The sequence below is a fragment of the Anarrhichthys ocellatus genome, unplaced genomic scaffold (genome assembly GCF_004355925.1).
Source record: "Anarrhichthys ocellatus isolate YVR2014 unplaced genomic scaffold, GSC_Weel_1.0 scaffold2, whole genome shotgun sequence".
In the NCBI taxonomy this organism is placed as follows: Eukaryota; Metazoa; Chordata; class Actinopteri; order Perciformes; family Anarhichadidae; genus Anarrhichthys; species Anarrhichthys ocellatus.
Genome location: NW_022280032.1, coordinates 786,266 through 801,079, shown reverse-complemented (window position 1 = coordinate 801,079; position 14,814 = coordinate 786,266). Strand labels below are relative to the sequence as shown.

General features: G+C 40.6%; 1 protein-coding gene across 2 annotated transcripts in view; it reads left to right on the top strand.

The window, feature by feature from the left end:
* Window positions 1-14,814, top strand: part of grm8b (glutamate receptor, metabotropic 8b) — a 104,649-nt gene that overhangs the window by 68,181 nt on the left and 21,654 nt on the right. For both annotated transcript variants that reach the window (XM_031857439.1, XM_031857450.1), the window contains exon 7: window positions 1,782-1,982. In XM_031857439.1, the coding sequence (XP_031713299.1) occupies window positions 1,782-1,982 (201 nt within the window). The remainder of the gene's footprint in view (window positions 1-1,781; window positions 1,983-14,814) is intronic.

The window sequence follows — 14,814 nt, the reverse complement described above, 5'->3', positions numbered from 1 at the left end:
AACGTGTTCGTCTTCACTGAAGACTTGTTGGTCTTGACGTAGGACTTGTTGTACTTGACTGAAATGCTAAATCAATCCATGATGTAAACAGGTCAGATTGGATTTAAATCTGAATATAAGATTAAGACGTGCTGAACACCTGCTTGTTTGTGAATTCCTCTGTTCTCCAGCACAGAGAAGCTTCTCCAACATAATTCCTTGTAAACCATTCAGAGTCAGACTGGGAGACACAGAGCTTCTTGTAAATTCAAAACGATGCATTCAGGCACCATTAGAATTTCCAGGATCAAACATGTGTATTCTTTAAATATTGAAGGGACTGCAGGGAGCAGCGATCATCTGCATCTTGGCCGTACATCTCTTCTCTGCCTCGGCTGGTTGACATCCTCGGCTCTCTCCGCTCGCCGTTCGAGGCTCATTTATTGCCGCCGTACAGACGTGTAATCAGTCTTTACTACCGGAGCAAATGTCTCCCATCGGACAGATCCCCTGCCGCCTTTCTGCTATTAAAATTAAATTGGATTTCATTTCTAAGCTCCTATTAATTCAGAGAAGTTGATGGAGGGTCCAGTCCAGCAGTTGGTTTTCCTCCTCCTCCTCTCTTTCACATCCTTCTATTGCTTTCCGGCCAGCGGCGTGATCGCAGAGCTCCACGGCTCTAATAACGCTAATTAGTCAGTGAAAATCTTTGGACGGACTTTACAGAGTCTTCAAATAAAAGATGACAACGCCTCTCCACTCTGTTATTCAATCACGGGTAATGAGATGGAGCCAAATGTATTTCTTTATGTGAATGGGTTAGTTAACGTGTCTGATTTCACCTTCCCATAATCCTTTGTGAGTTTCTTTCTGCCTGGCGGCAAGGACGAACTCGGGAACCTTTGATTAAAAAGAGTAAAGAGCTTACAGAATGTAGTTAAGTTTGTTAACTTGCCTCGCTGTTTCTTTCTGCTGTACCTTCTCAGTGTTTGATGTTTTCTGTCATATTTGTGCCTCATTAGAAGCAGAGCCTAACGATGATGATTAATGAGTCCGTCGATCACTTTCTCAACAAATATTGTCATGAAATCCACGGTGATGTCTTTGGTCCCCAGAGGAGGAAACTTACTGAAGCATATCATATGGAAGCTCTTTGAATTCACCAATGTGGAAAAAAAACAGTAATTAAAAAATATATATAATTTCAACATAAAAAAAATATTCTTTTAATTACAAGATCTGTACGGATCCGTAGCAAAGTGTTTGATGTGTTATTGAGCAGCTGGAAGCCTCATGTATCCCCCAAAATAACATCAGTGTTCTTCAGCACATCGCTAACGACGCCACTTATTTTTAGACTGCAAATGAGTTTCTAGGAATGGAAGGTCCAATGGGGATTGCTAATGGATGGAGGTGCTGAGGAACCTAGAGCGGAGGGTAACACATGATGATGATGATGATGAAGAAGAGGTTTGGGTTGGATGAAATGAAACAAACAGCAATGGGACGGGGCTAAAAGTACCTACAAGGAAATTAGATGAGTATCGATTTTTGTGTTGGACCTAAATTGTTCATAACTCTCTAAAAAATGCATTAATATAAAAACTGAACATTTTTTCTTTTTTTTATAAAGACCTTACAGGAGCCTTTCTATCATATCACATGATCTTCATCATCTGCATTCTTGACATTTGAAACAGTACAAAATACATGTTCTGGAGTTTGCCATCGTATCGCTCGACGACCCATCGTGTGTTTTTAACGTTGATCGCTTCAGTGACGCCTCTCTGTCTCTGTTCCAGGGTTGGAGAAAGTCGGCCGTGACTCCACCTACGAGCAGGAAGGGAAGGTTCAGTTTGTGATGGACGCCGTGTACGCCATGGCCCACGCTCTGCACCACATGCACCGCGAGCTCTGCGCCGGATACCCGGGCCTCTGCCCCCGCATGGCCAACATCGATGGCAAGGAGCTGCTGGCCCACATCCGCGCCGTCGGCTTCAACGGTAGGACCTGTATCATTATTCAATCACCATGTGTCGTGTTTCTCAACTCATTGACATTTCTTTTAATGTGACCATTGGGCCAGAGCGCTTCTCCAACATTGAAAATGAACTTTGAACTTAAACTTCCTTAAAGGAGACAATTTCAGGTTCATACTTCAGGTTTCTACCAGATTATATTTAATGCTTCAATGTTAAGAAAATAGTTTATTTTTCTCAAGCTTTCTGAATAACTATAGAAACAGACAATCTTCTCTCTGATGGTCTTATTTACTGAAAGTCATATAGAGGCATCAGCATTAAATTGTTTCATAACCAGTTAAAAGTTCCTCACAGTAACTTTAAGTAAGCATTCTGAAAACGTCCCCACTCATAGGTCAGGTGTAAAATGCATCAGGAACGTTGGCTATGTTCACAAACAAACACCATCTTTAGAGATAACCACCAAACTACATGTGCAGAAGCTCAGTGGCTGTTTGTACCAGACAGCTTCAAGTGTGATCAACACCAACAGTGCTCTCAGTGAAGTCTCCCTAAATGAACAAAACTTATACATTCTATATAGAGAAGCTGTTTCAATCCACCCAACCACACAAATATGTGATGCATCACCTAAATTGAAAAATCTGAGTTGAATTAAGATGTTGGTACATTTCTTAAAGCAAGTCTGTGTAACTGGTGATGGAGCCATTTGGTTTGCTGTGAGTTTGAATCATCACCGCCTCCACAGTCGACACCTCAAACAAGTTCTCTGCGTCTTAGCACTTTTCTGACAAATATTTCTTCTTGAATTTCTTCTGCGTTTTCGTGAGCCGAGACTCGAAATTCCAAGATTGACGACGTTTTAATGAACCGGGAACGAGGAAGCGGTTGACTTCGGTCATGAGGTTTCTCTGATGGAACATTGTGACACGGTAGCACGAGAGAAAGAAAGACCATATTTCTTTCCCCCTAGATTGTTTTTTGTGATCTTTTTCTAAACCTAACTAAGTATTTTACAATATTTTCCAAAACACAGCAAAGTATTTACATTTACAAAACAGAAATAACATTTATTTTTACAAACAAGACTTGAAATGATGAAGACACTTGCAAATGACAAGGTGGTATAAAAGTTGTTTTTTTGCCTAAACCTAACAGAGTTAACAAACTTTTCACAACATATCATACGAACCGTTGTACGAGGACATGTTGGATTCATTGGAATATAGAATAAAAAGGATAATTCATGATTTATTAGGTTTGACTATGTTCGGACATGTGAGGTGAACCTTCGCTCTCTGGTTGAATCAACGCCGTCCGTGGGTTTCACAAAAGCTTTGATGGAGCTCATTTTCCCACTCTGGCTTCTGAACGGTTGCATTCATCGCCAAGGACGTCATTCTTTTCACGACGTTGGTTGGAGAATTTCTCTCATTTAAAGTGATAAAGAAAACAAAAAAACACGTTTCAGACAAAGACGAAGATGAAATGTGACTTTTTCATTTCTTTTTCAAGGTGAGTGTGTTCGTTAATACCATTTAATATATCAACACGATCACATAATATAACCCTCGACTCCCTCACAAAAGAACATAAAGTCAGTGAATAATTCACAACAAATGACAACAAGAGACATGAAGAGAAATATCAAAAAGTAAAAGGCAAATAACCCCCAATCAAAGGAAACATTTGCAGCTTCTTAACTGTGATTTTTTTCCCCGCTTTTTATCCGTCTTTAAAATCATTTTCAAACTGAATATTTTGAGGTTGTGGACTGATGGTCGAACAAAACGCGGCATTTGAAGACGTCACTGCGTGTCTGCACACATCACTTCTGGTGAAATCTTTTCCGGTAGCTTCCACTCCACCGTGAATTCCCGTAAATTATAATACTTGAGATTGGAGATCTTCTCCTCCTTATAGCCCCGTATGTCTCCTCCTCCTCTTCCTCCTCCCAGCCTCCTACCTGCACACAGGGGATAAATTGAAAAATTTGAATAATTTTTCTTTCCACCTGCTCAGCACAGAGAGATACAGGACGCCGACTAAACGAAGGAAGAGGAGGAGATTGAGCCGATTCTGTGGCTGTGCTGAGCTCTCAGGGATTCGTCTCTCTGATGGATGTGAGGAGCTGCTGGATGTTATTTCTGCAGGAGGAGGAAGAGGCACATTAAACATTGAAAACATTGAATCCGTGGTGGGTTTCACCCACCGGCCTGAAACTGTAAATCTGTGCACAGTTAAAGTCAGCGTTGAGGCGCCGCACGCCGTGGTTTTTTAAACATTAAACAGTTAGTCGCCTCGTTCGGTGAATTAGAAGCAAACGGGGGCAGAGACAGGAAACCTGTCACAGAGGCGAAGATTAGTCAGTCATCTTTCAGATTAAAGCCCGGAGGAGGAATCTTATTAAGAAGGAATTCAGGACAATAAAGCACATTCAGGAAATGATGTGTGTGTGTGTGTGTGTGTGTGTGTGTGTGTGTGTGCGTGTGCGTGTGTGTGCGTGTGTGTGTTGCTGTTCTTTGTGAGGACCAGTGGGAACTTCCGGGTCTCTTGTCTCCCAGTTGCCTTCTGCCGGTTTTAGACACAGAACTTGCTTTAGTTGTGTAATATATCACTTTGACAGAACTAATGCGGCCTCTATGTTCAAAGTTGCATCACTGTTGCTTGGTAACACTTACAGAAGTTAATGGAAATCAATGGCTTCCAAGAAACTAGGTGAAATGGAAACAAAAATGAAACTGCAAACAAGTATGTGATGCAAATATAGTAACTTTAATTCTTCTGGTAAGGAGGAGGTACACCTCTTAACTGGAAGGCCTCTTTCTCTTTGAAGTCGTTTTGCGTCTTTCGTTCGTTGTTTTGTTTCTCTTTTTAGTTGGTTGCATCTCTCCCTCGTGTCTCTTTGTGATTGTTTGGGACCTTTTCATAGTCTTTGCAAGTCTCTTTGTGATCTCTGTAGTTCTTATGGAGTGTTGTATTGCTGTAGTTTCTTATTGAGTCATGTTTCTCTTTAAATTACATTTTGGAGGTGAAGGCCCCTGACACTGTTGGCCCTTGGGTCTGTGCCCCCTAGGCCCGTTCACTAATCCATCCATGCCTCCAACCTATTTTCAAAATTGACATAAGTAACTGACAGTTAAGCAATATCACTCTTTATTATAGCCTACATAATTATAAACCTATATTTAATATCCCAATGTTTTCCACTTTGCTGCTGTAATCCTGCAAATTTCCCCGCTGTAGGACCATAAAAGATTATCTTATCTTAAAATTACACATTTGCTGATGTAGAAATAACAACGGCAAATCTTACCTCCACTGGAGCATATCGGGGTTAAGTGCCTTGCTCAAGGGCACCTCTGTGGTGGTAATGAGGGAGGAGCAAGAGCTTATTGCTGAAACATCAATTTATTAGGTACATAAACCTTCCTATAGATCGGTTTCTTTGAGGAATTACTACTCCATAAGGTGCCAAGAGTTCTCATCTTCACTCTGGGTACCAAAGATCGGCTTCATTTTCTAATTCAAAGGACTCGACTCTGAACTGAAGACAGTGTTAGCGAGTTGAACTGCAGCCTCGGAGAACATCTCCTCTGTGAAGCTCCAGGTCGCAGCTTCTGCAGCAGCACACCTGCATCACGACCAAATCCTGGCTCAGCAGCATGTGGTTTGTGCCTGATTGAGCCTATTAAGGCCCCCCCCCCCCCTCACACACACACACACATGCGTCACGCTGCTTTTGGGGCTTTCTCCGGCATGAATCTGTGAACAGCATGCTCGGTTAAACCTTCACATACATCAACCGTTGACATAAATCAAACTCGAGCTGCATCTCTGTCTTTCTTATGCTTCACTTCTCTGAACGCGGGGGCAGCGGGGTTACCCATAATTCCCATAATTCCATGTATGAAATGCAGCGAAATCCAGGACGAAGTGACGGCGGGCCCGGGGGCTGATCGCCAACTCACCCATGCTCTCCTCGCCCGTGTGCTTATTTTTAGAGGAGCGTCGGGAGGCCAATCGAGATGCTTGTGCTAATGTTAGCGCTGGCTGCGCTAAAGCCGGCCCCCATTGTAATGTCCTGGTTGAACACGATCGGCAGAGTGAGGCATGGGGGGGACGTCGGAGAGATTCCCCCCTGATTCATTTGGACAGCAGATGCTTACTAAGAGGCGATAAAAGCTTGTTGTTGCCGTTTCTAACAGGGATGCAGCATGACTGACCCTGTGGAGCTGCAGGAGGAGAAACCCTTTACAGTCGGATCAGTGGTGGGGGGAGGAGGGGAGGGGGGGGGGAGCAGATACTGTAGGTGAGTGAAGTGATGAATGTGTGAAGAGCTCATCTCCCGCTAGGACTTCACTTCAAATATGCAGCTTTTTCACAAACTGCTGAACAAAGCAGGAAGAGGAAACAACCAGAAAGAGCTCAGCGGCTTTGTTTCTGCACCTGGAGATTAAAGGAGCGGTTCTCCCTCTCCTTTCCTTTCTGTTCTAAATGAAATATCTTGCTTTCTAAAGACTGTTGCTCGGAGTTTACAGGTTTATTTAAGTGTTCTCTATATTCAGTGGGGTTCGGTTTCTCAGCCTCCATTAAAACATTATGAGGTCAACTGTTGTACAGCCTAAGCTATCATGTCCAGGGCTGTTATCGTGAAAGGTGAGAATGCAAGGAGTCGATGCGATGCCGTCCGGTTCAGACTACGTGTCTGCAACTCAGTGTTGCTGTACATCTATAGTTTCGAATATGTCCGTTCAACAAAACGTGATTGGTTGATATCAAACCTCAGGAAGATCGACCTCGTTCCAAAAAGAAACGACTTTGCTGTTTCACTGCGTAAAATGTTACTCATCAAACGTGCAAATTAATCGTACAAAAAAAGTTCTTTAAGCTTAGCTTCATTTTGTTTTATCAATAAATATATATATACAGTATATATATATACATATATGCAAATCATTACATGAAGTCGTTCATATTTCATGACTTTTTATTGACGTCTAACGACTTCTGTGGGATTTTTTGACCAAAAACCCCCACAAAACCTCCTCCAGGTTACCGTCTGTTTGTGTTTTCTCTAGGAGGGTTCATTTCATCGCTCTTTCTGAAAAGCTGAAACATGATTTCAGGGTATTAGATATCACAATCAGCAGCCACCTACTGTGTTGTGACATGATTAGAATTCTGCCATGGCAACAACTTGGTAAAGAGCAGATATTTATTCAGATTTCTGAGCTCGAATGAATAAAAATCTTTCTTTTATTCATGTGAGAGATTGAGACATCTGAAGGGAATATGGTGCACAATAACATCAAGGTGTTGAATCAAAAATGATCAAAACTTTAGTGGGGCTGAAATCAAACAGAACAGCTGAATGAGGAGTGAAGGAACCTGAATAAGCTGAGGATGCAGAGCAAGAGCGTATTATCACACGTATGAATGGACGAGCTGCAGCTCTGACCGCCCACGCCGCCCACCAAGGTCTCCCGGAAACAATCGATACAGAAAGGACCGGTTCAATAAAGCTCTGAGGCTCTCGCTTCACTGTGTTTCTGGGCGACACACACTTCCTGTCAGCGCGGTGAGGAAGAGCTGCTGCTGCTGCTGCTGTCGGATCCATTCGGGTCGAAATAGGTGGATTAATGGAGCGTCACGTCTCTTTCTGCACTGACTTGATGACAGACTGCAGCTGTGACAAAGCATGTATCGACAGTCTGGAAAACAAAGTTCACAGCCAGTCAGAACTTCCCCCAATACCTTGAAGGAGTATTTGTGGTTTAGATCTCAAGGGATGGTCGAAAAAAAAGTATTTGTCTGTAACAGAGGATGACATTTTTTTTAAGTTCTTGGTGATCTTCGAACATACCTATCGGCTGTCTCTATCCAGGCTGATCTCATACAGTGTTTTACCATAAACCGTATATAACAAGTGGACGTAGTCATCGTGACATTATCCATGGTTTGCGGACTGAAGTTTTGAAGCCTCAAATTCGGTGTTTTGGCTGTTGTCATCTTGGATTACGGGCACCATCTTGGCTTTTTGCAACCAGTGAACAGAAGTGACCATATTTGGACTGAGGAGGAGGGACGTCTCTGGTAGTGACCTGTCAATCACTGTGTAGCCCCGCCCTAAATCATCCCCTGCTTTATGGTCTGTGTGACTCTAAGTGGACCATAATGTACTAAATGAACATCATGCTGTATTGAAGAAGACTTGAAACTAGAGATTGAGACCATAAACTCATGTTTACAATGTTTACTGAGGTAATAAATCAAGAGAGAAGTAGAGTCATTTTCTCATAGACTTCCATACAACCAGAGGAGTCGCCCCCTGATGGACACTAGAGAGAATGCAGCTTTAAGACACTTCAGCATTGGCTTCACTTTACAGAACAGTAGATTGCCGCCTGGTTAGTAGCTATATCTACAAAAACGTTATGTATATCCAACAAAATCAATTCGTATGAAATCTACGTAATGTAAACCAGGAAGTATACAGAGCGGCAAACTCTGCTTAAGAAGGAGGTCGAGGTGAACCGTGTTGTGGTAAAATGACGAGAAGAGACGGCGAACTGGATTTGCAACCCAGCGGGATGTGTTTTAATAAGATCAAGCCAACATTCAACAAGTTCAGCAAATGGAAACAAATCCGAAGTATTACTTTTCACAGATCACTTTTATAGTCAAGATTCACCCCCCTTAAGTCACTTTCCACCAATCAAACCAGTCCGTTGAACCAAAAACAAAGCACATCTGGTCTCTTCATTATGTCATGCTCTCATGTCCTCGTTTAGGTCAAGATAACCTTTTGGCAGAATACACGATTCATGTACGGGAAATGTTTTGGTACGAATTGGAGAGATTTATAACAATTTGCCTGGCGCGCCCTAATCACCTCCTAAGAATGTTGTTATGAACCAGGATGTGTTCCACATAACAAGTTATATAAACGGTTTACTTGTGAATCCAAATGTGTTCAGTTCAATCCTAAGTTATATGATGATTTTCTTCAACAACCGGTGGGTCTAAAAACACCGGCCTTTCAGCCAAGTCCCTTTGACCTCACAAAACACGTTTTTCAACATCACTCAAGAATTAATAAGCCAAATATAACAATTTCACAGAAATAACTAATAAGATAAAATGATGAAGTGATGACATTTTGGACAGACATTAATATAAACTGTAGACAACCAGCTTTAATTCTAGTTTATTCTACACAAGACTATTTGTTTGTGTCTCAAAGCTGAACCATGTGTCACCGCAGAGTTACTGTGATTACCGTGTGGAAATGATGTCGAGCGAGGACGTTCATTTTGCATTTTGATTCTCTGGAGTGAAATGAAGGGAAGTGAAGTGGGGGGAATAGAGAGGAGGAGGTGGTGTTGAGGATGGATGGGGGGGGGGGGGGGTTTCACCATCCTGAGGCGAGTTTTGGTGACTCATCGCCACGCTTACGTGATTTGTGATGCTTTCATTCGTGTTAAAGAACTAAATCAGGGCAGGAAAGAATCAAACTGGCGCCCACTCACTTCATTATAAATCTGTTTCCTTTTAGTTGTTGTTGTTCGGCTCTTTAGCTTCAATCTGCTTCTCTTCCTCTCGGCTTCAACAACTCCAAAACTAATCCGCTTCCAGTTCGAGACTCTGCCGTCCCCGGTGTTGAATTTGCCCCGCAGGGAGGAGCGCAGCACTACTGTACGAGAGCAGCACAATACCGTGAAACAACAGCAGCTGGAAGAAAAATAAAAAAACGAGGCTGAATCTGAAAAAAAACATCAAGTTTAGGAGGATTAAGTGAACATCTGTGTTCTTTGCAATGTGAAACAAGTGAAAACACTCCTGAATGAAGAAACAGACAACAAACAGATCAGATATTGTGTTTCAAACCATCTCCTTAACCATGAGACCTGCAGGATCCGTCTTTAAAATGTTGCAGCAGACTCGGTCTTCAAGCTAAAGTGAAAGTTCCCATGAGTCCTTGTTACACACATGCCCACTTTATGCTAATCCCATGCAGTTTGTTTTGCATGCTGTTATTTTTGCCTCTTCTTAAAATGGTATATTTAAATATTTCTGCATACTAGGATCCCTAAACAGTCTTGGAGTTGCATAACTTGGGTATGAATGGAAAGCTGAGACTCTCGTGGATCCAATGAGTCCATTTGTATTCATGTGTGTAAAATGACCTGTTGTGACCTCTAGGATAATCACAGCCTCATGAAACTTTGTGTGGCTTCTCTGAGAATATTGAAAATAAAAGAGGTTTCTGAACAGTTTCCGGAACAGAAGTGCTCGCCATCCATTTGGCGAAAAATGCAATTCTTGCAGAAATCTCAAAATGTCAAAAGTTTTTAGAGCATGGGTTTTTCTATAGTCTTCCCCAAGGTCCTTGTGTCTTTTTGTGGTCATTTCTAGGGATTTTTTATTAATTTTCGTCAATTCTCTCGTGGTCAAAAACGGTTAAATTTAGCACCATATCTGTGATACAAATGACATCGACCCAAAAATTGCTGCAACAGCTTATGAGACGTAGCAGAGCATGGGAAAGACCATCGTATACATGCATCACGATGTTCTAAGCCCTAATTAATTCATCATTATTTCTGATTCATGACTTGAACAACTTGACACACGTTGCTGAGCTGCTTCTCAATCTCCTCTATCAATAACAATCTCTAATCTGCAGGTTCCCTGTCCCCCTCTAAAAATGAATAAGGGCTTAACAATCATCTCAAGTGCTTCTGGGATGTACTGTATTACACTTTTGTTATTTCGCTTTTTTGAGCTCATGCGAAGACGGACAAATGTATTCAAGAAAAATGTAGCAGATACATTCAGTATCAACACTGTGACAATTAGTTTTGTCATCATGTCCATAGAAATGAATCCCTTATCCCTCAAATACAATTAGCAGGGTATACATTTTGGATAAAGACTTAATTATTATAGCAATAAATGCTTTGTCTTAGGTCTCTTTTAAGGTTTTTGAAGTATATGTGAAATGTTCTGGGCACTTATATGTGTCTTCAAAAGTTATTTAAACAGTTTGGTGCAGGTTAGTTACAGGTTTCTGCACGTCTCTGCAGCTTCAATTTGAATCTGATTTAACACGGAAACAGGTTTTTGCAAAAATCAGCTTTTGTATGTCTTTGTGTTTTCTAAAACTTGTCTGAAAAAAAAAAATCAGATTCTCATCTAGATTTGCATGAAATGTAAATTTTAAACTGTCAGTCTCACTGAGGCTCATTATTTTCATCTTTAAAAAAAACAAAATCTGAATTAGTTTATTTCTATTATGAATAATACAAAATAGATGAGATGTTGATGCTCCTGTGCTATTTGTATGTATAAATAAAATAATATGCAGACATTTTAAGCAAAATTGGACCCTTTCTGTGCAAATGGCAAAAACAGTCCACTTCACAAAGATCAGCGCTAATTGCCGGATGCAGTTACAGTGAAACTATAAGCGTATTCCGAGAGTTGGTGGTAACTGTAGCACATTTGCAAAGGCTGTCGTTTATTTTGGGACGCAGCGTCAGGACGCGATGACAGCTGGGCCATGAAAAATAAATGAATTTGGCTCCTCTCCACATCATTTTTGAAAATACATGAGAAAATAAACAAGATTGATCGAATCAATGAATTTATGCTGCTGTGCTTCTCCTTAAGGCAGGGGTGTCAAACTCATCTTCACTCCGGGCCACATCAGCATCATGTTTCCCTCAAAGGGCCGGTTGTAACTGTAAGACTGTATAACTGTAACTACTCCTAACATATTGTTAAATAACTCTCTCTGCTTTTGATTATTGTTTATTCGTGTTAAAATATTATACATGCAGTTATATAAATGTAAAATGATATTTAAGCACATTTCTGTTATTATAACATAAATCATTTTAATTTAGGGTTAAGAAACCCACATTACTCTATCAAAGATCAAACTGTTAAAGAAAATAACAAAGACAAATATCATCAAACACAAGTTATGACATTAACTTTGTTCAAAGCTATTGTTGTCACCTCTCTGCATCACTAATGCCGTCGTCCCGTGCATGGCAGCTACATCCAAGAGCTCCTCACAGAGATCAGGTCTTATAAACACGGATGGATGCTCTGTGTCCGTGTTGTCTGTGCTTTCATCAACAGATAATGAAGAAGACGAGTGCCTGCTCGTCTCTGAGCTAGCTGTGTTGTTAGATTGCTGCTAGTTCCTGAACTCGGTCTGCGATGGTGTTTCTTCACAAACTGACATTTGTAAAAGTCTGTATCTGGTCGGAGCTCACCTGCTCACAGACCTTTAGCGTGCACTGGGCTGTAGCTTCTGTAAATATATTCTGCTGTGATTGCACTCTGCCTTTTAATTCTTGGACAATTTGATGTTTTTCTTGGAGGCTAAATTTTGCTCCGTGTTTGGTGTCAAAATACCGACGTGAATTATATCCTTCATCACCGACACGCATCATAACACAGAGGACAGACCCGTTTTTCTCCTTGAAGCACAGACATGTATTCGCTTTCCATCTTCTTCCCTCTGCATCAATTTTTCTCTTCGTGGACATTTTGGGATTATTTGTTGATCTTTTTCAACTCAATTGTTGGAAAACCTCTTTACGGGCTGTTGCCTCTCCAGTCCACCTGTTGTAATGTCACAGACATATCTCATAATTTCAACTTTCTATCTCATAATTTCGACCATGGGGATACTTTTATTTAACTTTAAATTGTTTTTCCAAAATTAAAAAAATAAATAAATAAATAACTTTTTTTTTTGTAACTTTTTTTTTTTTGCTGGCGGATTCGCGGGCCACATAAAATGACGGGCCTTGAGTTTGACACATGTGCCTTAAGGGAAGAAACACTTATCGTAAATAATTGTAATTGATATTGTCCGCATTAATGTATTTCTTTCCCCCAACAGAGGAGTGTATGGCCTCGAGCACATTTATACTTTGTCACATGGATAATAGCAATTAGAAGCAACAAAAGTGTGGATTCCATTCAGCTGCAAACCTGTGTGGCTGTTTTTGGACTACAATTACATGTGCATGATTTTATTTTGTAAATCGGACCTTGAGACGCGGTAGATAGAAGTTTTTCAATGATCCGCAATTCATGGTGCCATCATTTCTTCGTGAATTTGCCCCAAAGTAGTTTAACCATTCCAGATAATTTTATTAAATACTATGAGGGAAGTTCATTTTTCTCTCATATCTGAGCTGAGCTCGTCAATTTATACATTAAACTAAAATGATCACACAAAATTCATGTGAATTCATGTCAACAATCTTAAAAACCCATGCATGTATCAATCAAAATCTGTTTGTTATCACTTGTAGACTCATGAATTAAACAAAATAAAAGCGTAATGCATCATTAAAGGCAATGAAGACTTGACCAATCACTTTACAGGATAATATAATTGTATAAAAGCTCAGAATATTATTATTTTACACAGTATGTGGCAGTTTTTACATCACTGCTCAGGAGAAATTACAATGGAAAGCAGAACATTTGAGTCGGTCTGAAGTCTCAGATGATTAAAATAAAAATAATCTGCAGGCGTAGTGTGAACAGCGTTAGACAACATGACATTTTAACTTGGCAGGAAGGATTTAGACAATATTGCAACAAGACGTTTGTGTGGTTGCTCTGGTGACAAGCTGGCGAGGAAATTGTGATAAGATGACTCAAACCTGCAGAGAAAACCTGAGAGAAAATAACAGCTGACTGCTTTAAGAGACAAAACAGACGGCAACAAAACCAATAATAGTTGTTCAAAAACACACCGGCCTCATCCATTAGAGTCCTGAACTGAAAGCAGTGACTGTGGTCAGTTTGGTTTCATGTTATAAGAACAGATTCAATCATGATGAGAAAAGTCAAGCAAGGGTGAATTTATCTTACATGGCAAAGCAGGTCAGCTGTTAATCTCAGAGTTGGAGGTTTGATTCTCCACCTGTCCTCATGTTGAGGGCATTCAAAGGATGTACGGCTTTCTTAGGTTTGTTGACAATAGAAGGGTTTCAGAGCAGTTTCCAGAACAGAAGTGCTCGCCATCCAATTGCCAAAAAATGCATCTCTCTCATAAATCTCCAAATGTCGAAAGTTTTAAAAACCAAATAACAGCTGGCTTTTTCTATGGCCTTCTCCTATTTGGGATCTTTGATCATTTTTAACAATTCACGAGTGATCAAAAATAGTTTGCACCATATCTGTATCAATTCAAAAATTGCTGCATCAACCTTTGAGACATAATGCATGAGAATGGGCATCATATACTTCCATCATAATGTTCTTAACCCTAATTCATTCATTCATTTTTTCCATTTCTTTACTTCAGAACTTGACGCACAATGCTGCATCTCAAATTAATCTTCAGGTTCCCCATTTTCACTTCTATGTGCATCTACTGTTGACCTGCTGTCTCCCCTAAAGGACCCCTGTCCCCTTCTGAAACAGATAAAAACGCATCCATGCGGACCTTTAAGGGTAACCAATCAGATTTCAATCCGTCTTGAATGCTTCTTGGATGTACTTTGCCGAGTGGATTTATCTTACATGGCAAAGCAGGTTGGTTGGTAGTTCCATTCTCCACCTGTCCTCATGTTTAATTTTCCTGGAGCAAGATACAAAACCCCAAATTTATCCAGATGAATGATATGGTAGAAAAAAGATTGAAGACACCAAATGTCTGTAATGAATGGAAAATGGTTCAAAAACTTCCTGCTTAATAATCTACTTCAGAATGTCCAAACAATCACCGCACATTGGCACATTTCATCCCCAACCTCCATTGGTGAGGATAACTGTTTGTCTTGCATCTCATTTTCTTGGAACTTTAGAAGGA